At 36.7% G+C, this 22,277-nt stretch overlaps 2 protein-coding genes across 5 annotated transcripts; both read left to right on the top strand.

Annotated features, from left to right (window-relative positions):
• The first annotated feature begins 294 nt into the window (after window positions 1-294).
• On the top strand, window positions 295-13,917 carry snapc4 (small nuclear RNA activating complex, polypeptide 4). Of its 3 annotated transcripts, none has more exons than XM_048189211.1 (25): window positions 295-675; window positions 1,124-1,255; window positions 1,642-1,682; window positions 1,776-1,875; window positions 2,102-2,124; window positions 2,238-2,387; window positions 2,499-2,624; window positions 2,740-2,818; window positions 2,946-3,027; window positions 3,229-3,330; window positions 3,821-3,893; window positions 4,003-4,167; window positions 4,347-4,497; window positions 4,854-4,960; window positions 6,432-6,526; window positions 6,679-6,773; window positions 7,407-7,489; window positions 7,587-8,057; window positions 8,161-8,244; window positions 9,360-9,531; window positions 9,951-10,021; window positions 10,114-10,179; window positions 10,519-10,549; window positions 10,667-13,443; window positions 13,528-13,917. In XM_048189211.1, exons 2-25 carry the CDS (start codon window positions 1,141-1,143, stop codon window positions 13,621-13,623), a joined length of 5,355 nt encoding a protein of 1,784 aa, XP_048045168.1. In that variant the 5' UTR covers window positions 295-675; window positions 1,124-1,140; the 3' UTR covers window positions 13,624-13,917. The 3 variants fall into 3 exon arrangements, with proteins under 3 accessions (XP_048045168.1, XP_048045167.1, XP_048045169.1); XM_048189210.1 differs by having other exon boundaries at window positions 295-703; XM_048189212.1 differs by lacking the exon at window positions 295-675 and adding an exon at window positions 746-1,020.
• Window positions 13,918-14,456: 539 nt separating this feature from the next.
• Window positions 14,457-21,455, top strand: card9 (caspase recruitment domain family, member 9). Of its 2 annotated transcripts, XM_048189213.1 has the most exons (12): window positions 14,457-14,768; window positions 14,969-15,106; window positions 16,894-17,219; window positions 17,490-17,669; window positions 17,748-17,891; window positions 17,973-18,098; window positions 19,771-19,959; window positions 20,133-20,168; window positions 20,289-20,337; window positions 20,427-20,476; window positions 20,564-20,652; window positions 20,802-21,455. In XM_048189213.1, the coding sequence occupies exons 1-12, from the start codon at window positions 14,567-14,569 to the stop codon at window positions 20,893-20,895; spliced, it is 1,623 nt and encodes a 540-aa protein (XP_048045170.1). In that variant the 5' UTR covers window positions 14,457-14,566; the 3' UTR covers window positions 20,896-21,455. The 2 variants fall into 2 exon arrangements, with proteins under 2 accessions (XP_048045170.1, XP_048045171.1); XM_048189214.1 differs by lacking the exon at window positions 20,564-20,652 and having other exon boundaries at window positions 14,458-14,768.
• Window positions 21,456-22,277: the final 822 nt, after the last annotated feature.

The raw sequence follows: 22,277 nt of genomic DNA, 5'->3' as shown, positions 1-22,277 counted from the left end.
AGTTAAAACAGCTCAAACGTGCATTTTAGTCTAGGACTAGCTTAAGCCTTGTCTATGAAACGGGGTTTATATCCCTAAATTGTCACATTAACATTTAATAGATGCCATCATAAAACCATTTTATTATATACAATTTTGTATATGTATTTTTTTAACATATACAATATTTATGCTAAATTTTTAAGCAATAAGTATTAATTTAATGTGCATTAATTAGTAATTAACAGTAAAACATTTTTTTTTTTTTTTTTTTATGGTGAAGGGTCGATGGGACCTTTATTATGAAGCGTAAGTGAAGATGACGCACTATTGACGCGCGCTTCGTGTTTGGATACGCATGACGTTCTATGAACGTAGAATAGTTTTATCGCCAGAATTATTCTTAACAGCTTAACTAAGTTTATATAAATTAGGGTGATATTTGAGGTCATTCATTAAAAGCAACAACCTCGAGTTATGTTGTATAAAGTGTAAATCTAGTTCAGAGATCCCAAGCGCACTCTGTGTGAACATGCTGCTGCTGTATAACGTTAGGTAGATTTGAGTGAGACATTCAGAAGCGCGAGCAATGATGCTACAGGATCCAGCAGGTGTTATTATTGTGTTTGTGTTATAGAAGATCGGCAATGCTGAAGCCCACAGCAGCTAACGTTAATGCATTAAAGGAAAGCTAATGTAAGCACATGTACAGACGGACAACTAGGTATTTTTTTGCTGTATGCATTTCATGTTGCCAGATAATCATAAACTGTATTTTCTGCTTCGTGCTAATGCTTTAGTATTTCTTAATTTAGGTTTATTTATTTTATTTTGAATATAGAGGGGCGTTTTAGGCATTTTTTTAAAAGAGTTATTGTTTATTACTGCAACATTATAGTTGAGCAAATGAAACAAAAACACAGAGTCAATGTAAAAAAAAAATCCATTCCACATTTAATTGTAAAAGTTAAGTTTGTAAAAATAACAAAGTAAACTTTCTATCAAGAGTCTTTGTAAACCAACCTCTTAGATGTTCTCAGTGTAAGTTCTTTAGATGTAAAAACAATGTCTTAAAATTGTTACATTTTAAATTCAGCAGTAGTCCATCTTGAAGTAAATGAGTATGATTATATTGGCTTTTCAGGTTTCATCTTGTCTAAAATGGCAACGGATGACTTGCTTGCGAAGAGGGAAAAAATCCAGAGGGAGATTTTGGCTCTTGAGAGTTCTCTGGGTGCAGACAGCAGCATCATAGACATACTGTCATCTGACAGCGGTGGGTCACTGTAGAGATGCCCACTTACTCTGTGTTTTTGGGCATCCTATCACATTAACACACCCATGATGCCCACAAATGCTGCCTAGGTAGTAGGTAGGCAGCTCACTGGGACTTGAGGAACAGCCTACCTTTGAAATGTATAAAATCTTATATTGCTGTATTGTAGATGTTCAATTTATGAGTGAATCATACTTTTGACTAAGTTCTTTCAAATTAATTGATTAAACTTATTCACACAATTTTCTAAATGTTTTGGTATGGTCTTTTGATGATCCCATGACCATTCTTTACCTAGAATGGTCATGGAAATTCATTTGGCAAGTTGGGAGCTGTGTTTTTTAATTTGTGCTCTGTGTTAATGTAATATTATGTTTCCATGACAGATGATGAATCTGATGACAGTGGACCTGCGACTGAAGGATTGGTAAGAGTCTAGAAAGTTAATATAATGTACCATAGAAATTAAATGTTTTTTTTTTTTTTTTAATTCTTATATATTTGTAACTCTCTCTCAAAGCCTGATGACTTGGAGACAGAGCGGCTGCGGATTCAGAGGGAGATTGAAGAGTTAGAGAATACACTTGGTGCTAATGCTGCACTCGCTGGCGTATTGGAGGGTAAATAATATTAATTGACAGATTGACAATGATTTTCATCAGCTTAAAAAATTAACTTTCACATTCTCCATGGGAACTTTCTCTGAAATAAGTGGTTTGTTGCTTTTAAATATTTGATGCATAATCTGAAAGGTTCATGGTATTTCATTAAAGGGTCTGCTGTTTGAGTTATTCAATTTTTTCTTTCTTTTTTTCTTTTTTTTTTTTTTTTTCTTTTGGGAAACAGACAGTGAACATGGATCTGATTCTGTGAGTTACCCTTTTGATTCCTTCATACATGCTTATGCTGCCAATTTTTGTTTTTAATATTTTCCTCATATATTTTTTTTTTTATGCTTTTAAAATTGTTCTACCTCCATTAGAGTGATGAAGACAGTGATGATGATGATGATGAGTTGAATCTCCCGCAAAATGTGGAGACTTGTCTGCAAATGAATTTGGTCTATCAGGAGGTGCTAAAAGAGAAACTATCTGAGCTGGAACAGCTCCTCAAAGAGAATCGACAGCAGCAGGTTAACAACAAACATCTGGGCTGTAGTTCATTGAAACAGAGTTTTCATGGCACTCAATTGCATGAGTTAAATTACACTATAACCATTTTAAAGCTGACTGTATCTCCACAGAAAGAGGTTGAGGCCCAGCTCTCTGGCCCGAGCACTTCTGTCTCCTCTGTACTAGGACTTCCCCCTCAGAAACTCTATCTTGGATACTTCATGAAGCCTTACTTCAAAGACAAACTCACTGGTCTGGTATGTTATGAAACTAATACTGGAAATCTGTACGTTTTTGTGGTGTCTGTGAAAGCATGCATTTTAGAGTCATTGAAATTGAAATATTTATTAATTTCTTTTTATTTGCCTCCAGGGCCCTCCAGCAAATCCAGAAACGAAAGAGAGGCTGAGTCATGGTACCAGACCCATTGATGAGCTGAAAATAAGAAGATGTATGTTTTAAGACATTGTGCTTGCTTCTTGTTACTTGAAGATTTTTATATATATATATATATAAAAATATATATAAAATATATAATATTATATAAAAAAAAAAAAAATTGTGGTTATGTCTTTCAGGGGAGGGTTGGCAGAAGACTTTGCTGACTAACGGAGTCGCCAAAGACATTCTGAAAAGGATGCTACAACCCAAACTATCCAAGTGAGTTCCAGAAAAGAATAAAAAAGTTGACCTAAATATCTGGTTATTGTTGCACTTTCTGTTCAGTTTGGATTAAAAAATAGTTTTTTTCTTTTAGAAATGGAAGTTTGCTTTTATCGTAATTTTTTGGATGTGTATTTTCATTATATGTATATTATATTTAGCGAGCCTACAATGGTGCAATGGTCTGTGTTTTCATAGGCTGGACTATTTGAGTGCCAAGATGTCTAGAGCTGGGGATGAGGAAAAAGAGCAGTTGAAAAAACAAATGGAATTAATTGAGAAAGATATTGCAGAAATAAGGTAAAAACATTTTAAGTTTCTTGTCTCATAAACAGTGTTCTGTTAGATTGTACCTACACTTCCATTCAAATGTTTAGGAACAGTAAGATTATTTAAAATGTATATTTAATATATATATATAATATATATATATATACAAATAAATGCTGTTCTTTTGAACTTTCTATTCATCAAATATACTGCGGAAAAAAGTGTAGTTTCCAAAAAAAAAAAAAAAATTAAGCAGTGCAACTGTTTTGAACACTGATAATAAGAGTTTTTTTTTTCTTGAGCAGCAAATCACCATATTAGAATGACTGTTTTCTGAAAGATTATGTGCCACTGAAGACTGCTGAAAATCCACCTTTCCCATCATATAAAACATTTTCAAAAACAATAAAAAAAAAAATTCAAAAGCAATAAAAAAAAACGTACAGACTCCAAACGTTTGAATGTTAGTGTACTTGTTGTGCAATAAAATGCGTAATCAAACCTAATAATGTCGCCTTAGCACCCTGAAAGATGATCAGCTGGTGGGCAATCGCCATGATGATCATGACTGGGAGAAAATATCAAATATTGACGTAAGTTATGTAGTTGTTTTACTGATATGCAGTCAAATAAATTGTGTACTATCTTCTAACATCAGTTTCTCATTTTAAAAGTATGAAAGGACTTGTTTCTGTGTGATAGTTTGAAGGTTTGCGACAGGCTGAGGATTTGAAAAGGTTCTGGCAGAACTATTTGCACCCCTCCATTAACAAGTCTGTGTGGAAAAAGGATGAGATTGATAAACTGAAAGGAATTGTAGAGGAATACAATTGCTGCCATTGGGACAAAATCGCAGAGGCTCTTGGGGTAAGGATAGATTCATGCACTTTCAAATTAGATGCTTATATGCATAATATTCTGTTGTGTATTATGGTTTTTAATATTTAACATCATGTTTAACAACACAACCTACCACTCATTTATTGCCTTTGACATATATATATATATATATATATATATATATCTTGTTTTCTTTTGCTTTCCAGACGAACAGGACGGCTTTCATGTGCTTCCAGACTTATCAGCGCTACATTTCAAAGACCTTCAAAAGGAAAGAGTGGACACCGGAAGAAGACCAGGTCCTCCGAGACCTTGTTGAGAAAATGAGAATCGGCAACTTCATTCCTTACATACAGAGTGAGACAGTTGGGTCTTCTTGAGCTCTTGTACTGGATGTGGTGTATTTGTTTCTAAAACAGATCATTGTGACTCTGAAATCAGATAGGATATCTCACATTCAAATTAAAATATGTGATGTATAATGTAGACGTAATTCTTCTAAAAAAAAAAAATAGTAGAAAACCAGTAAGGGAACTAATTCTCTAATGATGCGTTCTTGCATACACCTGCACTTTTTAAAAATAGTTTATTTTACAGTTTGTTTTAAATGCAGGAATGTGACTTTTTTGACAGGTTTAATTGAATGTTTGATCTTTTGGAAACAAGAATGTATCATAGGAGCCATATATTTGTAATATTTATTATCTCCATAGTGTCGTATTTCATGCCGGGCCGTGATGGATCACAGCTGGCATATCGCTGGACGTCTGTTCTGGATCCCTCTATAAAGAAAGGTCCCTGGTCTAAAGAGGAGGACCAGGTATGGAGCATAATTATTTTATTTTTTTCATTTAATCAGTTTCATTTAATGTAGTTTGGAAAAGTATGGAATTTGATTTGAGTAATTTCCAGGTCTGGATAAGTATTGGGGGGAAAAAACAGTTTCCAGAACTATTCATTTTTCAAAATTATAAAATTAAGGATTATTTAAAAAAAAAAAAAAAAAAATTATCATACAAGCAGAGTGTTTTCATGGCAAAAGATTATTGATCCTTGTTATACACAATGGAATGTATTCAAGGCGCACATTTTCATTACGCAAAACTGTTTGTCTTTACCATAAGCAAGTCTCTTTTGAACCGCACTAAACGATTGTGCGTGAGCCACTCAAACCAGCAACAGATAAAGGAGAAACAATCATCTAAATCCGATTGTACTTTGCTGTTTGGTGATCGTGCAACAACAAACCACATTTACGGTATCAAACTGGTGTGTCAGAGGTGAATATATTCTGTACAGGTTATTAAGCATTGTAGGCTCATGTAAGCGCATGTTACCACTTTGAGAAAACTAGTAAAAAAAAAAAAAGAAGAAGAAGAAAATAAATTTATGTTAAATGTGGTCTGAAATATGTACAGGTTTGGAAATTTGAGTCTGGAAATTAAAAATGTGTAGGAGCCCTGTTTAATAAATGACAAACAGAAGCTTTTGCAGCATATCCCATCACAGTTTTAAAGGGATAGTTCACCCAAAAATGAAAAAATTGATGTTTATCTGCTTACCCCCAGCGCATCCAAGATGTAGGTGACTTTGTTTCTTCAGTAGAACACAAATGATGATTTTTAACTCCAACCGTTGTGGTATGTCGGTCAAATAATGCGAGTGGATGGGAACTTCTACTATAAGAGTAAATAAAACTTGCATAGACAAATCCAAATTAAACCCTGCGGCTCGTGACGACACATTGATGTCCTAAGTCACGAAACGATCAGTTTGTGCGAGAAACTGAACAGTATTTATATCATTTTTTAACTCTAATACACCACTATGTCCAACCGCGTTCAACACTCGTTAGTAAGGTCTGATCGCGCTCTGACAGCGGCAGTGATGTCTCGCTCTCATTGAAGTATATGCGCGAGACATCACTGCTGTTGTCAGAGCGCGATCAGACCTCACTAAGCGTGTCGTCATGATCCGCAGGGTTTAATTTGGACTTGTCTATGCAAGTTTTATTTACTCTTATAGTAGAAGTTCCCATCTGCTAGCATTATTTGACTGACAGACGGCAACGGTTGGAGTTAAAAATCATCATTTGTGTTCTACTGAAGAAACAAAGACACCTACATCTTGGATGCGCTGGGGGTAAGCAGATAAACATCAAATTTTCATTTTTGGTGAACTATCCCTTTAATATCTGTTGCAGTCACACATGCATGTTTTTTGCTGTTTCTTAACTTGCTAGAATTACATGACCACATGTTCACTAATTTGACTAACTGCTCTCATATCAGTTATTGCGGAATGCTGTCGCAAAATATGGCCCTAAAGAATGGGGGAAAATCAAAATGGAAGTGCCAGGCAGGACCGACGGTGCTTGTCGTGACAGGTATGACTCATTTCAGATAAAGGTAAATTTATGCTCTGCAGCCAATGTTTAAAATAACGTGCCTGAAATCATCTCCTAACTCTTAAATCAATCTTGCTGAATGGACTAGTGCTGGTAATTGATATGTAAATATTAATAATTTTGTATCTTAGGTATTTGGATTGTCTTCAGGAGAATGTGAAAAAGGGGCCTTGGAGCGAAGAGGAGGTAGAACTACTAAAAAAACTGGTTGAGAAATATGGTGTTGGTAAGTGATGTCCCTTCTATTTACTTTTTTTTTTTTTTTTTTTTTTTTTTTTTTTGCATATTTGGTATATATACACTACCGTTCAAAAGTTTGAGGTCAATACAATTTTGTTTTTTAAATAAATTAACTTGAGCACCAAATCAGCATTGAGAATGATTTCTGAAGGGTCATGTGCCACTGAAGACTGGAGTAATGATGCTGAAAATTCAGCTTTCCCATCACAGGAATAAATTACATTTTAAAATATATTAAATCAGAAAACTGTTACTTTAAATTGGAATAATATTACAAAATATTACTGTTTTTACTGTATTTTTGATCAAACCTTTTGAACGGTAATGTATCTAAATAACGAATGACCATTACATCAAGGCTAGGTCAAAATGACTTATCATGACTAATTTAAATCATGTTTTGTTTGTAATCAAATGAATATGGAGCAAATATAACAAAAGTGTGTAAAAATGTCTTCAACATTTTGAAATGACTCATTCAAAGGGAATTTTTGAACCAACAGATTTTATTAAACATTGCAGCTTTGACTCACAGTGACAACGTAGACACTGTGTCAGCCTTCAAAAGAGCTCTAACCACATGTATTGTCTTTATCTATTGTGTATCATAATTTTCCAGGCAAGTGGAGTAAGATTGCCTCAGAGATCCCAAACCGGGTTGACTGCCAGTGCCTGAACAAGTGGAAATTACTGACAAAAGCTGTAAGTTCATTGTTCAGTCTCGTAGCTTTCAAAAGAAGATTAAATATGATAAATAATCATACACACTGTTTTTTTTTTTTTTTTTTTTTTTTTTAAGTGTCAAAATAAAGGCATAAAAAGGAAGCCAACAACAATACAACAAAAAGCAAAAAGACGAAAAGTTTTGAGAAAAAAAAATAAAAAAGAGATGGGAACCTCCTCCAGCTCTGAGGATGAAAAAAAGTTAAAGTATATGGACAGTGATGCTGAATCAGACGTACCCTTAGTTGAAGCAATGGAAATACCACAAAAGGACTATGTACAGACAGATATGAAGAAATGGATACCTGCAAATGCAAACTTACTGGTTGTTTCTCAAGAAACTCTCAGGACAGTATGGGTGCGTCTTCCCACCAATGAGGAGGAGCTACAGTATGCCACTAAAGAATCAGAATTAGGCCGCAATCGATCAGAGAAGAGCAAGTGTTCGAAAGTCAGGCCCGTTTTGGTGCGCAACACCGTTCTGAACCGCTTCGGAAACATTGAAAGAACTTATGTGGGTATGAATCCTGTTGTCCTGCAAAGCCAGGTAAGATGTTTTCTTTCTTCATTCTCTTTTCTTGTCAGATCAGTGCAGATTTATGTGTTCTGCCATTTTTCTTTGTAAAATTAATTTTATTTCATGCATGTAGACTGACGATGAGAAGGCCATGATCAAGGTGGCAGAGAGTGATTTTAGACTCTTCGTGCAGTGCAAGGGAACATCTGTAATAAAGGTGTGGTTAACAGAGATGATGCTAGATCTACATTTATAGTAAATAACATAAGGCCATTACATTATTAAAATTTGTTTGAACATAAAGGAAAATGGTTGCCACTTGACAAAAACTAATTAGATTTTAAAACAGATTTGAGACTGTATACATTTCTTTGTTCTGCTGTACAGAAAGGAAGATATTTGGAAGAATGTTTGTATCCAACAGATCCTTTAAAGGGTCAGTTCACCCAAAAATTAAAATTCTGTCATTTATTACTCGCCCTCATGCTGTTCCACACCCGTAAGACCTTCGTTAATCTTCATAACACAAATTAAAATATTTTAGTTGAAATTCAATGGCTCCCGTGAGGCCTGCATAGGGAGCAATGACATTTCCTCTCTCAAGATACATTAATGTACTAAAAACATATTTAAATCGGTTCATGTGAGTACAGTGGTTCAATATTAATATTATAAAGCAACGAGAATATGTTTGGTGCGCCAAAAAAAACAAAATAACGACTTATATAGTGATGGCCGATTTCAAAACACTGCTTCATGAAGATTCGGAGCATTATGAATCAGTGTATCGAATCACGATTCGGATCGTGTGTCAAACTGCCAAACGGTTGAAATCACATGACTTTGGCACTCCGAACAACAGAATTGACACGCTGATTCATTTATGCTCCGATGCTTCATGAAGCAGTGTTTTGAAATCGGCCATCACTATATGTCGTTATTTTGGGTTTTTCTGCAGCACCCAAAATATTCTCGTCGCTTTATAATATTAATATTGAACCACTGTACTCACATGAACTGATTTAGATGTGTTTTTAGTACCTTTATGGATCACGAGAGAGGAAGTGTCATTGCTCCCTATGGAGGCCTCACGGAGCCATCCGGATTTCAACTAAAATATCTTAATTTGTGTTCCGAAGATTAACGAAGGTCTTACGGGTGTGGAACGGCATGAGGGTGAGTAATAAATGACATTATTTTCATTTTTGGAACTAACATTTTAAGGCAGCATATTCTCTTTATAATCATACTTCATATTTTTTTTAAGTAACATTTGGAAAATATATTTACATGATATACTTTATATTGATAATATGTTTTTCTTTTCAAAAGAAAGTAAAAAGTCCAGCAGATAAAAAGAAAGTCCAGGAAAATCCAGGAATTAAAAAAAGAAGGCTGGTTCAGGACATGCTCAGCCTTAAAAATGACCTCCTGAAAGCTATCACCCCATGGATTGGTAATGTGATCATGCCTCTCCCAGTGAAAGAAAATACACTTTGCGAAGGTACAGACCCTTGTTTGACTTCTGACAAAACACCTGAAATTATGTAGTGTAGTTATAAGTAGGCCTGCATGGAGTTTGCACAAAAAATAAATTTGTATTCATTAATCAAATTTGCACTTCTTCTGAAACAACTTGTGTCAGGCACAGTACTGGATAACGATACCATTAGTTAAAGTGATGTTGAGCAATGTTTTAGCAACTTCAGATATCATATCAGAAGTTTAGCTTCTTTTTTTTTTAGCTTCACTACGGATATGTCTCATTTTGGAACTAAAATGTGAACCAAATTTACATTGACTTTAGTGCATTAAGTTTATAGTGTTCTTATAATGTTCAGATTCCAAGTGGGCCTAGTTATAAGCGAATAGTTAAATGCATATGTTTTTGTTGTAAATAATTAATCAATAATCACTTTACAGGTGATATTGTTGGAAAAAAAGCAGAAGACATCCCTCTTCCTAAGACATCAATGCTTATATTTTTTATCAAAGTAAGCCTAACATCTTTGTCAACTTTTATGATGAAATAAAAGAGACGAAGATTACAGTGTTTCACATAGTTTTGTGTTACGTCTGAAAACAGGCTTTTCACATAGATGTCGTGGGTTGCAGAAATGTCATTGAAATTCAGCAAGAGAAAGGCATTAAGGTATTTATCAATCCAGCATCTTACGTTTATTAGCGTAGTTGTCATACTGTGTTGTAGGGATGCCCTCGGATTTTCTAGTCGACTAATAGTCCTTCATTTAAGCCACTAGTCAACTACTAGTCACACATTTATGATATTAATTTAATTACTTAAATATATACTGGTGGGTGGCATCGGAAAATAGGATTGCCAATTCCTGTGGAGTTTAGATGACTATTAGGGGGCAGCCCTAAATAAATAGTTTTTTTTTGTTGTTTTTTTTAAATAAAGAAATTAATATCTAGTAGATTAGAGTTCTATCAGTGTTGTCAGTTGTTTTCTCCTGTCTCCTTTTTCCAGGAGCCTATTTCTGGATGTAACCCGACAACAGGTATCTCCATTTATATCCATTTTTAATTTTTTAAATAAAATAGCAAAAATACACACATCCAAAGAGCTCCGGTTATTTCTGTCAAAACATGCATAATGTTAATGTGTCATTCCTAAGTTTATTTAGGTCCTCCTAAAACAGTGGCAGTGATGCTTCAGGAAGGAAAGAAGAAAGCTGAACACAAGAAACCTGCAGAACCTCCTCAACATCCACCTCCCCTGCAGCCAGTTCATCATCTTAACCCTCCCCAGCTGCCAGTCAGGCAAATGATGCCCCTTGCTTTGATTCATCCCAACAATCTTGTCATTACACAGCCAAACATACAGGAGGCAGTGAAACCTTTAATGCCTAAAGGACAGAAAGTATCACTACAACTACAGTCACCTCCACAAGCTATGTCACCGATTCCTCCACCGGTAATACAAGGGACACCTCCAGTGCAACCCATTACAACCTCAATGTCCACATCACCAAGTGAAGAGGACTCCGACTGCGTCAGATCTATGAAACGCATCCGCAAACCTACTGAGAAAGTCCAAGCCCTAATGGAAGAATCAAAAGCTAAAAGTAGCAAAAAAGTGTCACAGAAACAAAAAAAGGGCAAACACGCTGTTCCGACTGTTACATTGCAGACGCAGCCAATAAACTGGATTCTTACCCCCACTGGTTTGGTACAAATAACTGGCCCACTTTCTGCTAATATCCCAAGCAACCAGACACTGATTGTGCCAAACAGTTCCCCCCTAAATAACAGTACTTGTCCATTTACCTCAACCAATTTATACCCATTATCATCTGCCCCTATTGTTGCTGCTGCTTCTGTCAGTCCAGCCCTTATAAGTTCTTCTGTCTCAGATGCCTCCAGCTATACCCAAAAGACTTCCTCCTCTATGAACATTAGCCCCAGAGGTAATAAGTCAGGCATCCAGATGCCTCCTTCAACTACTAGTTTAGTACAGAACCAAAGTATGCCACATAGTGTTCAGGGGTTGTCCCAAGCACCTACCAGTGTTGACCAGAAAAGTTCTAATGTTGGAGCTACAAAGAACTCATCAGACTCCTCCTCTGATGAAGCGATTGTAAGGCAATATAAATCATCTCCATCAACTGTTCCCAGTGCATCTCATGCTGTTTTCAGTGTTATTCCAGTTCCCTTGACTGTGCAAACTTTGACTAGTGGACCAACAAATGAAGTGGCAAAGCCTTGTGGTGTTTCTGAAAATGGCTGCTTTCCTGTGAAAACTAGTCAGCTGCCAACCATCATCCAACAGAACAGTTTACCCTTCACAATATTGAGCCCCTTTTGTGCTCCTGGAAGACCTCTCCAACCTCTGGGAGCACTTCAGATTGCAGCTCCATCCCCTCAGGTTGTAGCTTCATCACTTTATGTTGTTGCTCCATCACCTCGTGTTGTTGCTGCATCACCTAGTGTAGTAGCTTCACCACCTCGTGTTGTAGCTTCACCACCTCGTGTTGTAGCTCCACAGCCTCTTGTTGTAGCTCAGTCGCCTCGTGTTGTAGCTCCATCACCTTGTGTAGTTGCTTCATCACCTTGTGTAGTTGCTCCACCACCTAGTGTTGTTGCTTCATCACCTTGTGTAGTTGCTCCATCACCTCTTGTTGTAGCTCAGTCGCCTCGTGTTGTAGCTCCATCACCTTGTGTAGTTGCTTCATCACCTTGTGTAGTTGCTCCACCACCTAGTGTTGTTGCTTCATCACCTTGTGTAGTTGCTCCATCACCTCTTGTAGCTCAGTCGCCTCGTGTTGTAGCTCCATCACCTAGTGTTGTTGCTCCATCGCCTTGTGTAGTTGCTCCATCGCCTTGTGTAGTTGCTCCATCGCCTTGTGTAGTTGCTCCATCACCTCGTGTAGTTGCTCCACCACCTCGTGTAGTTGCTCCACCACCTTGTGTTGTAGCGCCACTGCCTCATGTTGTAGCTCAATCGCCTCGTGTTGTAGCTCCATCACCTAGTGTTGTTGCTTCATCACCTTGTGTAGTTGCTCCATCACCTCTTGTTGTAGCTCAGTCGCCTCGTGTTGTAGCTCCATCACCTAGTGTTGTTGCTCCATCGCCTTGTGTAGTTGCTCCATCTCCTTGTGTAGTTGCTCCATCACCTCGTGTAGTTGCTCCATCACCTCGTGTAGTTGCTCCACCACCTCGTGTTGTAGCTCCACCGCCTCGTGTTGTAGCTCCATCACCTAGTGTTGTTGCTTCATCACCTTGTGTAGTTGCTCCATCACCTCTTGTTGTAGCTCAGTCGCCTCATGTTGTAGCTCCATCACCTAGTGTTGTTGCTCCATCGCCTTGTGTAGTTGCTCCATCACCTCGTGTTGTAGCTCAATTACCTCGCGTTGTAGCTCCATCACCTCGCATTGTAGCTCCACCAGTAGCACCTCAAATCACAACTTTAAATGAACCATTGATCCCTATTTCTGATCTTCCCTCTGATGGTGTGAGCTTCGATCCTCACTTGATATTTCCTGAGCAGTCATCTGAAGTAGATGACTGGATAAATGGGAAAGGTGGAATACCGATACCTCATCTAGAGATGTCTTTGCCTTACCTTCCACCATCTGCTGCCAGCATCAAAACACTGACTTGTTTGCTCAAAGCTAAACAATCTCTGCTTACATCTGCAGTGAAAAAACTGCCAGTTGAGTATCAAAATGGCATGGGAGAAGAAGCTCAAGTAGCTGCCATCCGCAAAATGATTGCAGAAAGGTTTGCCTCTAATCCAGCGTACCTGCTTTTCAAGGCTCGTTTCTTGTCATGCTTTACCTTACCAGCCATTTTGGCCACTATAAACCCATCTGAGAAATGTCAGTCAGATAACACTAGTGATGAAGATGAGGACTTACATTTACTACAGAGGAAAAAAAGTGTTAAGCCTGCAGTAAGTTGCGCTTAACATTGAAGTAACCTTTGTTTTTTTGTTTGTTTTTAGTATATTTTGCTAATGTATTTTTTTCTCTTTCAGAGGATTGAGCTTAACATGAATGAAAACGAAGCATCAGCAAAACAGTTCTCAGGAATCAGTACAAAAAGGCAAAAGAGTCGACGTCAAGTTACATAAGATTCATCAGTTGTTTAATGTCCATACCATGCTATAGCAATGAAGTGCTAATGGCTTTAGATTCTGTTCAATCTAACTTTTTATTAGTTTAAGGGACCAGTATGTGTTCATTGTACTGAATTTTTTTTTTTTTACTCCATCCATATGTTTTGTTGTAAGAACATGTGTCCTCGCAATTTTCTTTGGGGAAAAAAGACAGCGTTTTGCACTGAATTATTGTAATTGTTCTTAAAATATTTTATACTTTTGTTTTGCTGCTGTTGTTTTTTGAATAAAATATTTGGAATTGTGAAATGTCTTGTCATTTATGTTTTTGTATTAGGTCTATTAAGTGTTTATAGTTTTTATCCTTTTATATTATGTGATCATAATGTGCAACTTATATAATCAAAATATATAATCGTAAATTTATCATATAATGTTTTGTTATGTTCAATACCACATAAAAGTATGGTATTTCTAGAGTTCTTTAAGGTGCACAGTATTTCTCTAAAAAAAAAAAAAAAGTTTTAAAAAATGTTTAAGTTCATGTACACTCAGGTGAGATGAATTCCTGTCATATCAGTATCCTGATAAAAGGTATTGTATTTTGTGTGAGCTGGAAGCCTCACAGATGCTGCCAAGTTAAGATCACAGAGACACTTAACACTGAATAAATAATTCATGGATGACTGTCAATTCTTTAGAAAATGTCTTTACTTTATGTACTCATTCTGCAACCATACACTACAACAAGTACATTTCAACACAACAATTTATTGTGAAATAGAGGGAAATTATAAAAAAAAATGCACTGACAACTGGAAAAGGGGAACTTCTGCCACCGCAGTGCTCAGTGAACTTCCTATTTGAGTTTAGAGACCAGCCAAATGTGTAACGTGCATTTGGCTATAAAGCTTCGTGTCGTGCATCGTGTCAAGCCAACAGAGAGCTAGTGTCAGTCATGTCTGATGGCACAGGAGTTTTGGAGGTGGAAGATGATGATGAGTGCTGGGCACGGCTGGAAGACTACAGAATGCTTCTCATCAAGACCATTGAGCCCTCAAGGATAACGCCTTATCTGAGACAGTGTAAGGTGCTGAGTAGCGAGGACGAGGAACAGATCTACAATGACCCCAGTTTGGTTATCAGACGCCGAAAAGTTGGTAAGATGTGTCAGACCACCTAAAGTTATGTTTTGTAAACATTAAATATTCAAACATTAAATATGCTACAAAATGCTGACAGGGATATTTACTGTGAAATTAAGCTTTTTATCCTATTTTCTAAGCATACTCTTATCTTAACACCTCAGGTATCTAGATATTTATATAGAGTTTAGGAATGACTTTTTATTTGCTTGTAGGGGTGCTGCTTGACATATTACAAAGAACTGGCCTGAAAGGATATGAGGCATTTCTAGAGAGTTTGGAGCTGGACTACCCAGATGTGTACCGTAAAATCACTGGCAAAGAGCCGGCTAGGGTCTTCTCCGTACTAATTGGTAAGTTGTACATATTTTCAAATTTTTTTATGTCATGTAAAATATACTTTAGTCACATATTTTATGCAAAATGATAATTGCTCTGATAACTGCTATCATCATCATCGGCCAAAGTAGAATAGACTTTGTTAAATATTGCCAGGATTTTTCTCTGAAGGTACTCCAAGGAATCCTTAATATGGTAGGATACATGAAACATATGGAATTTCTTATTTGCTTATATTTACATAAGATTTTTAATTATTAAATACTTTCTAAATTTATATTTAAAGATTTGTTAAGCTTTTAAGCAACAACACAACTGTTGATCTGAACATCAGCACCGTTGTGATTCGCCATTGGCACTATTCCACAAAAAAAAAAAATCAACACAACAGCACAATTGCAAGTGTGCTATTGCTTTTGCTTTTATACATTAAATATATTAAACACAAGATTTCCAGTTACTTTGTGTATTTTTGCACCGGCAAATATATAATTCTGAACATATTAAACCGATGCATCTCTAAGCAACACACTGTGGCATTTGATTCCTGAGTAAATCAGAATTTATGAACGATTTGGTTAAATAAATGATTCAACGACTCACTCATAAAGACAGTAGGGCCCTGTCCCAAATAGCACACTTCATAGCACTTGTCCACGGTCTTGTGGACTTACAATGGCTGCCACGTGCGTGTGTCTATAAAGTCCATGACACCGTAAGGTGTCCCATTTGTCAATTTTAGGACTCAGAAGGGTGCTCGTGAGTGCCCCTTTGCGGTCAATATGCACCCTCGATGCACACATTTGCTGAGCCCGCACTGGTGTGAGCTCCGCAGCAGACATCTTCCTGACAGTCAAAGAAACATTACATCACGAAAGTGCGGATTCATAGGAAGACCGTGAGCGATAGGTGTATGACATTACCACGAGAGCGATTAGAGAGTCATATTACTTTGGTGTCATATACTGATTGGTCTGCGCAGTGCTGCTTCAAGTCAAACACACATAGTGGCTACATCCATACTATATAATAAGTGAAAAGAGTAAAATGTCTGAATTCACAGTATTCATAAAAGAGCAGGCAAACAGTACCCAGTACTTCCAGTGAGATTCTCAAGTGCGCATCTGATGGACACTTTACTATCCCATGAGGCCACAGGAGAGGAGTTGTGAATGGCAGTGAAACAACGTCACTGTAGGTCATGTGACAGTAACATGACCAAAGTAGTATGCCTGGATTACATTAATTTTCATACTATATAGAACATACTTTTTATCAGTTATGAACTAATTCAAAAGAAGTAGGCCTACCTACTCAGAACATACTGTATGTGATTTTAGATGCAGCCATTCACATTCATTCATTCCTGAATGAATCACTGTTTTGAACAAATCCATTGAATGGATGATTCAATGACTCACCCATAAAGATAGTCATTTGTCGCCACCTAGAGGTGTAACAATTTAAACTGCAGAAAGAGTCACTGAAAATTCCCCACCACAAATGCTGAGCCTGTCTGGAAACACACAGATGCAGTGTGATTATACAAACAGTAAAATCTCCCCGTACGGTTAGAGCGATGCTCGTCGGTCAAATTTGAGTAGCCTATACCAAAACTAACTGTTTTATAAAATGCAGTACTGTTAGTATTCTAAATGAAAATTAATACAAAGTGTTAGAGGAAAATACTAGCTTTTTAAACTGAGGTTCCAGGAGCATTGCAAGAAATTTTAGGCCACTTGACTATATGAATGTTCCTTATGAAAATCTCTGGTTTACATAACTCTCTCTGTCTACCCAGACACTGCTGGGGAATGTGGCCTCACTCAGTTCCTCATGAGCGAGGTGGCTCGCCTACAGAAGCTCGCACAGGATGAACGGAGGGCACGTCACGAACTGTCTGCGCAGGCAGCGGAGCATCTAGACAGCATCCGCCAGCTGCAGCTGCGTGAGAGCGAGCTTCACAAACAGCAAGACCGTGTGCAACGCATCCGAGAGGAGCGTGAGCGCATATGCGAGGAAGCGCGTAAACTGAAAGATGAAAATTACCGACTGATGCACGATCTGACCCGACTGAGCGAGGAGAAGAACAGCGCTCTCATGTGTAATAGAGACCTCCAACTCGAGGTGATCAATCATTACATTAGGATTTAGGAAAGCATGTCAGGAACATGTTCAGGTCATAGGTCAACACAAAATGTAAAGATAGAAATAATAAATTTAATGCATTTATTTATTTGCATTTATGGTTATAAGCATAATGTTCATGTTGGAAGTTGAAAGATGAAGAAAGTAGCCTATTAGATTAGATATTAGATATTGTTTTTCTATTTAATTTTATCTTTTTATTTTTTATTCTTTGTATTTATTTCCCCCCATTTTGGACCTTCCAATAAGATTGAGAAATTGAAACACAGCTTAATGAATGCAGAAAGTGACTCAAAGATCCAACGGAAAAAGACAGTAACTTTAAAAAATGCTATGGAGCATAGGCCGAGTCCAGAGATGATCTGGCAGATGCAGAGAGAAAATGATCTTCTTACAGCACGTATACAAGAACTTGAAAGTGCTTCCAAGGTAAATCAGCCTCACTTATCAGACTACACTAATCAAAATATGAGTAAGGATGACTGCACACACAATTCATTCATACAGGTCCGAACTCTGGAGCACGAAAAGCTTGATTCACAGTCATTAGAGGATTTCAAGCAACAGAGTCAGGCACAATACCAGGAGCTGGTGAATGATCTCTACAATCTAAAGAGAAATCTACATGACGCAGAAGAGTTGCGTGATAAGGTAGCCTTTGTTTAATACATTCAGATTTGACATGAAGTGAATTTTACTTTAAATTAATACTTTTTTTCTACTAAATTTAAGTATCGAGAAGAGAAGGATGAGTTGGAACTGAAGTGCGCAATGCTAAGAAAAGATTCCAAAATGTACCGTGATCGAATGGAAGACATTCTGAAGCAGCTGGAAGAGGTGATCAAAGAAAGAGACAAGGTATCAAACCTTTATCTTTGCACGACAGAGCATATAGCAACATCATGTTGTAATGTTTGGCCTAGCCTACACTGGCAGCACTAATTTAGCTGTTTCACAAAATGGGCACCAGAATTTAGAGGGTTTCACAAGAAGCACCAAATTAACATTGTGAGTTTTGGTCACACGTCGCTTAAGGTGACTTTGAGAGTGTCCTTCCTAAATTGCGATGTACCAGCCAAGGAGTTTCCTTGACAATAAAGTACAAACAGGTAAGACTGTTGAATAAATAAGATTTATATAAATTGGGAGTTTGATATCTGACCAATATTGGGAGATACTGTATTATATCTTACTGTATTATAAATTTAAGGAAGACAAGGAACTGTAATAAAATGGATTTTTTTTTTTATAAAAAGATAGACCAGAATAACTATCCTCTACTAAATGAATACCATGAATGAATAATGAAGTAAAGTACATAAGATTTTTAAATACAGATGATGTGTTACTAATGGCAGTTATACATATAAACTGTTGTTTCTCTGGACTAATAAGGTGAAGAACCTTATTCTGACTCTAATAAATAAACGGATATCAGCTATACAAAATCGAATGCAAATTAGAAAATCATATACTGACAATACACACTAATGACAAGGTGTCTTGAAAGAAGTTTTGTAAAGCGATGTTTACGTAATGATGAGGTCAGTGACAGCAATGTCTTCCAATCCCTGAAGAGAAGATTCTGAAGTTGGTGCAGAGGGTCCTCAAAATGGGGGAGCACAAGCTTGGTCATTGTTAATGTTTCTGTTTTCGAACTCCCAGAAATTCCGTTCTTGCAGAACTTCCTTGTTTCTCAGTTTAGAGCGTCGGAGTCTTTTCCATGAGTTCAAGTTTGAGAGTTTCAGTTACACTTTATTTTAAGGTGATGTAGTTACATTGTACTTACTCAAATAAGCACTGAGTGATATTAATTAACTACATGTACTTACTATAGAGTTACAGTTATGGTTAGGGTTTGGTTTAGGGTTAGTTACTAGTTACTATTAGAGGTGTAACAATATATCATGTCACAATATATCGCAATACAAAAATGCAACAATATGTATCTTGGATAGTGACAATATGTATTGCGTATAGTTCACCCAAAATGAAAATTAATATGTGAGAAAAAATAGTGTCAGTTTTACATTGAACTATATAATGTTGAATATAATGTAGAATAATGCAATGGGGGAAAATTTATGGTTCCTGAGAATGCCAGTCTTGTGTTACCAGTAAAAAGTGGCCTACATTATTTTAAATATATCTAGTCAATGTATTTTCAGCTTCAAAATCATGAATATTTTAATTGTGGTATCAACATTGGCCAACAGTGCTATCAACAAAGGCCAAGCCTATTCATTTCCACTCCCAATGTAATACCAAATTTAGCATTTTAATCACCAGTTAATTTTTTGTTAACCTTTTACTTTTTTTTATTCTTCTAGTTATTTACCTATAGCGACTAATGAATTGAAAGTCTCGCACATGCACAGAAAATAGCTTGCTTTTGCGTTGTAAAATAAGATGGATATTTTATGGCCATTTTACATTATATGAACGCCAATCTCTGTTCAGTTTTATTATATGTGCCTGTTCTATGCATTTCATTAACCGCTACAATTGTATGGCACTGCCCATTTGATAGGCTATTTGTACAAGAGAGGAGTACCATTTGGAGAACTCAAAAAACCTCCAAGACAAGGACCAGTACCGCAAACAGATCCGGGAGATGGGAGAACGTTACGATGAACTTCAAGTCCAGTTGTTTCGAACTCAAGGAGATGTTCTTGCTCTTCAAGCAAAACTTCGCAAACAGAAAAACCCAATTCAAGTGGTATGTACGCTTGAAAACCATTACATGTATGAATGGAACAGATGAAACATTAGTTTGGCTTCTTGTTGTGTCACTCTGATGTAGGCACATTATCTATACTCACAAAATGTATGACCACTGGGATACAGTTTCTAGTGAATAGTAAGCTGGTTATGATTTGTTTTATTCCTCAGAACTCAGAAGAAAGCTCTTTGCTCAGTTCATTTGAGGTAATTTTGAATAACTTTCTCTTAAACCAATTTATATGCAAAAACCCTTCAGAATTCACTGCTGATACAAAGAACATATTATATTAGTCATCAACAAGGTTGTTTACTTTTTATCCACAGATGAAAAGTCAGACTAGCGAGGAGGAGTCCAGAGAGAGGGGTGAAAAGGGTAACGTTCTCTGATTTTCTCTATCAGATCTCATGCTCAGAAATAGATTGTTCTCATTTTTTAAGCATTGTTCCTTTTTTCTCACACAGATATGAGTGAAGAGTCACTGAGCCTAACATCTGGCGAGTACAATGTACCTGTAGGTATCTTTGTTGTGAATGTTTATGCATTCATTGTATAAAATGAAAGTGGCTTCATTTTTTATTTGCATTTTTCATGCTTGCAGTCGTGTCTGTTTTCTGAGAGGAAGTTCTCTGAGGAGGACATATCAAGTAACTGCAGACTTAAAGGAAAATGTAACTTCCATTATAGGAGGTTGTTGTTTTTTTTTATTATTCTTTCAAAACCACAATTTAACCATTTAATTTTAGTATTGAATTTAACCATTAAAGTACTATGTTTCAGATCTTAATTAAACTGAGTGATATGTTCCTAAGCAATACTCCTAATGTGTTCTTGTACAGGAAACGTGCTTTAAGAACAAAAAAATTCACTGACAAAGAGAATGTGCAGTCTATCCTGGACAACACTACCGAGAGTGATACAGATGGGATGTGACATACAGCTTTGGACAAGAAGAAATGTGGCCTTCTTTGAAAGTATATTAAAGGGGTCATGAACTGGATTTTATAATGTTTCTTGAGGTGCACTTATATATTTAATATGATTTTTACCTCAAAAAATTGTCATAATTTAGAAATAAATGGCTATTTTCTACCCTGATTTTAGCCCTCTGATTTGAACACTCTGTTTGAAGGGGCGTGTTTGCTGTGAGACTTCAGTGTAAACACCCACTGCTGTGATTGGCTGACATCTTTGCAATTGAAATAAGTATTGCATGTGGAATCATCTTGAATACTTTCACTACATTTTTATTATTACAGCTGTTAAAATTAATGAATTGTGAAAAGTGTTGATTATTGCATTATATTTACATCTACTCCCATCTCATGGAAGGTTGCAGTGATGAAGTAAAAAGTTCTTTAAAGTAAAAATACTAGAGTTGCATCCCAAACGATGCACTATACATTATGTACTTATGCACTATGTACTCATCCGTGTAGTGCGTGAATTGTATACGTTTATTTTGTCATTTAACAATGGAGTCTGATACCCTCTCCCCTCTCCTCAGTTGAGTGCATGAAGTGTCCAACATTCCACACTTTGTTTTTTTCTGTTAATTTAGTGCATCATCCAGGTATTTAAAGTGTACTTTTTCTTTTTGGAATTTTCAGTGTGAACAAACTACTTGAACAATTTATACTTAAAAACGTCACTGAATAGTGCATAAGTACACGAATTTGGATGCACTTTAGGATTATTCATTATGAATTTAACTGTCATTACCGGTTTAAAAATTAAATACAGTATGTTACAGTTTGCGGGGTCCTTGCTGGTTGCAGAACAGTTGGTACAGCCTGATCTTTGAGCAAAAGTTTTTGGGCAAAGCCAGTATCGTATTGTGAGTTGTTCTCAAAACAGTTGCTGGTAACATGTACAGTACAAACACACAAATCAGCACTGACGTGAAAAATAAACTGAATCCATTTTTCTCTGACATCGGTATCCTTCGGCAGCTTATGCAAAGTTGATGTTTTTCCACAGCCAGGAACAGCACAGCGTCTGTCTGGCATCACAGTCTTATTATTGATACAATCTTGACGTACACAACTACTTTAGATCCACTTGCTGCTCATTGACTGAACACCAGTGGGTGGGGACAACGATGCAGTGGTGTAAAAGTAGCCATTGTTGTCTTGCTCCAGAGGCTGTCGTATGCAAATTATTGTGCCCCTGTGACGTCATCACATGCCACCTCAGATCCAAACAAAGCTTTTTTACAGCTTGATTATACAGTGCACAGCATAAATGAGTACACCCCCCTCTGAAACTTCTGAAAGTCAGCAATTACTCAATCACTTAGAAGACATCTTAGGGTT

This window comes from Megalobrama amblycephala, linkage group LG4, assembly GCF_018812025.1.
Source record: "Megalobrama amblycephala isolate DHTTF-2021 linkage group LG4, ASM1881202v1, whole genome shotgun sequence".
Lineage (NCBI taxonomy): Eukaryota > Metazoa > Chordata > Actinopteri > Cypriniformes > Xenocyprididae > Megalobrama > Megalobrama amblycephala.
This window is presented reverse-complemented; position numbering and strand designations above follow the sequence as displayed.

What these genes read in the sequence shown, in the direction of transcription:
- snapc4 (XM_048189211.1), top strand. Translation starts at nt 1,141, where the DNA reads ATGGCAACGGATGACTTGCTTGCGAAGAGGGAAAAAATCCAGAGGGAG. An exon ending in TGAGCTGAAAATAAGAAGAT is followed by an intron (nt 2,819 to 2,945) that starts GTATGTTTTAAG and finishes TATGTCTTTCAG; the next exon opens with GGGAGGGTTGGCAGAAGACT. An exon ending in TGCTTATATTTTTTATCAAA is followed by an intron (nt 10,022 to 10,113) that starts GTAAGCCTAACA and finishes GTCTGAAAACAG; the next exon opens with GCTTTTCACATAGATGTCGT.
- card9 (XM_048189213.1), top strand. Translation starts at nt 14,567, where the DNA reads ATGTCTGATGGCACAGGAGTTTTGGAGGTGGAAGATGATGATGAGTGC. An exon ending in AGAAAAACCCAATTCAAGTG is followed by an intron (nt 19,960 to 20,132) that starts GTATGTACGCTT and finishes TTTATTCCTCAG; the next exon opens with AACTCAGAAGAAAGCTCTTT. An exon ending in CAGAGAGAGGGGTGAAAAGG is followed by an intron (nt 20,338 to 20,426) that starts GTAACGTTCTCT and finishes TTTCTCACACAG; the next exon opens with ATATGAGTGAAGAGTCACTG.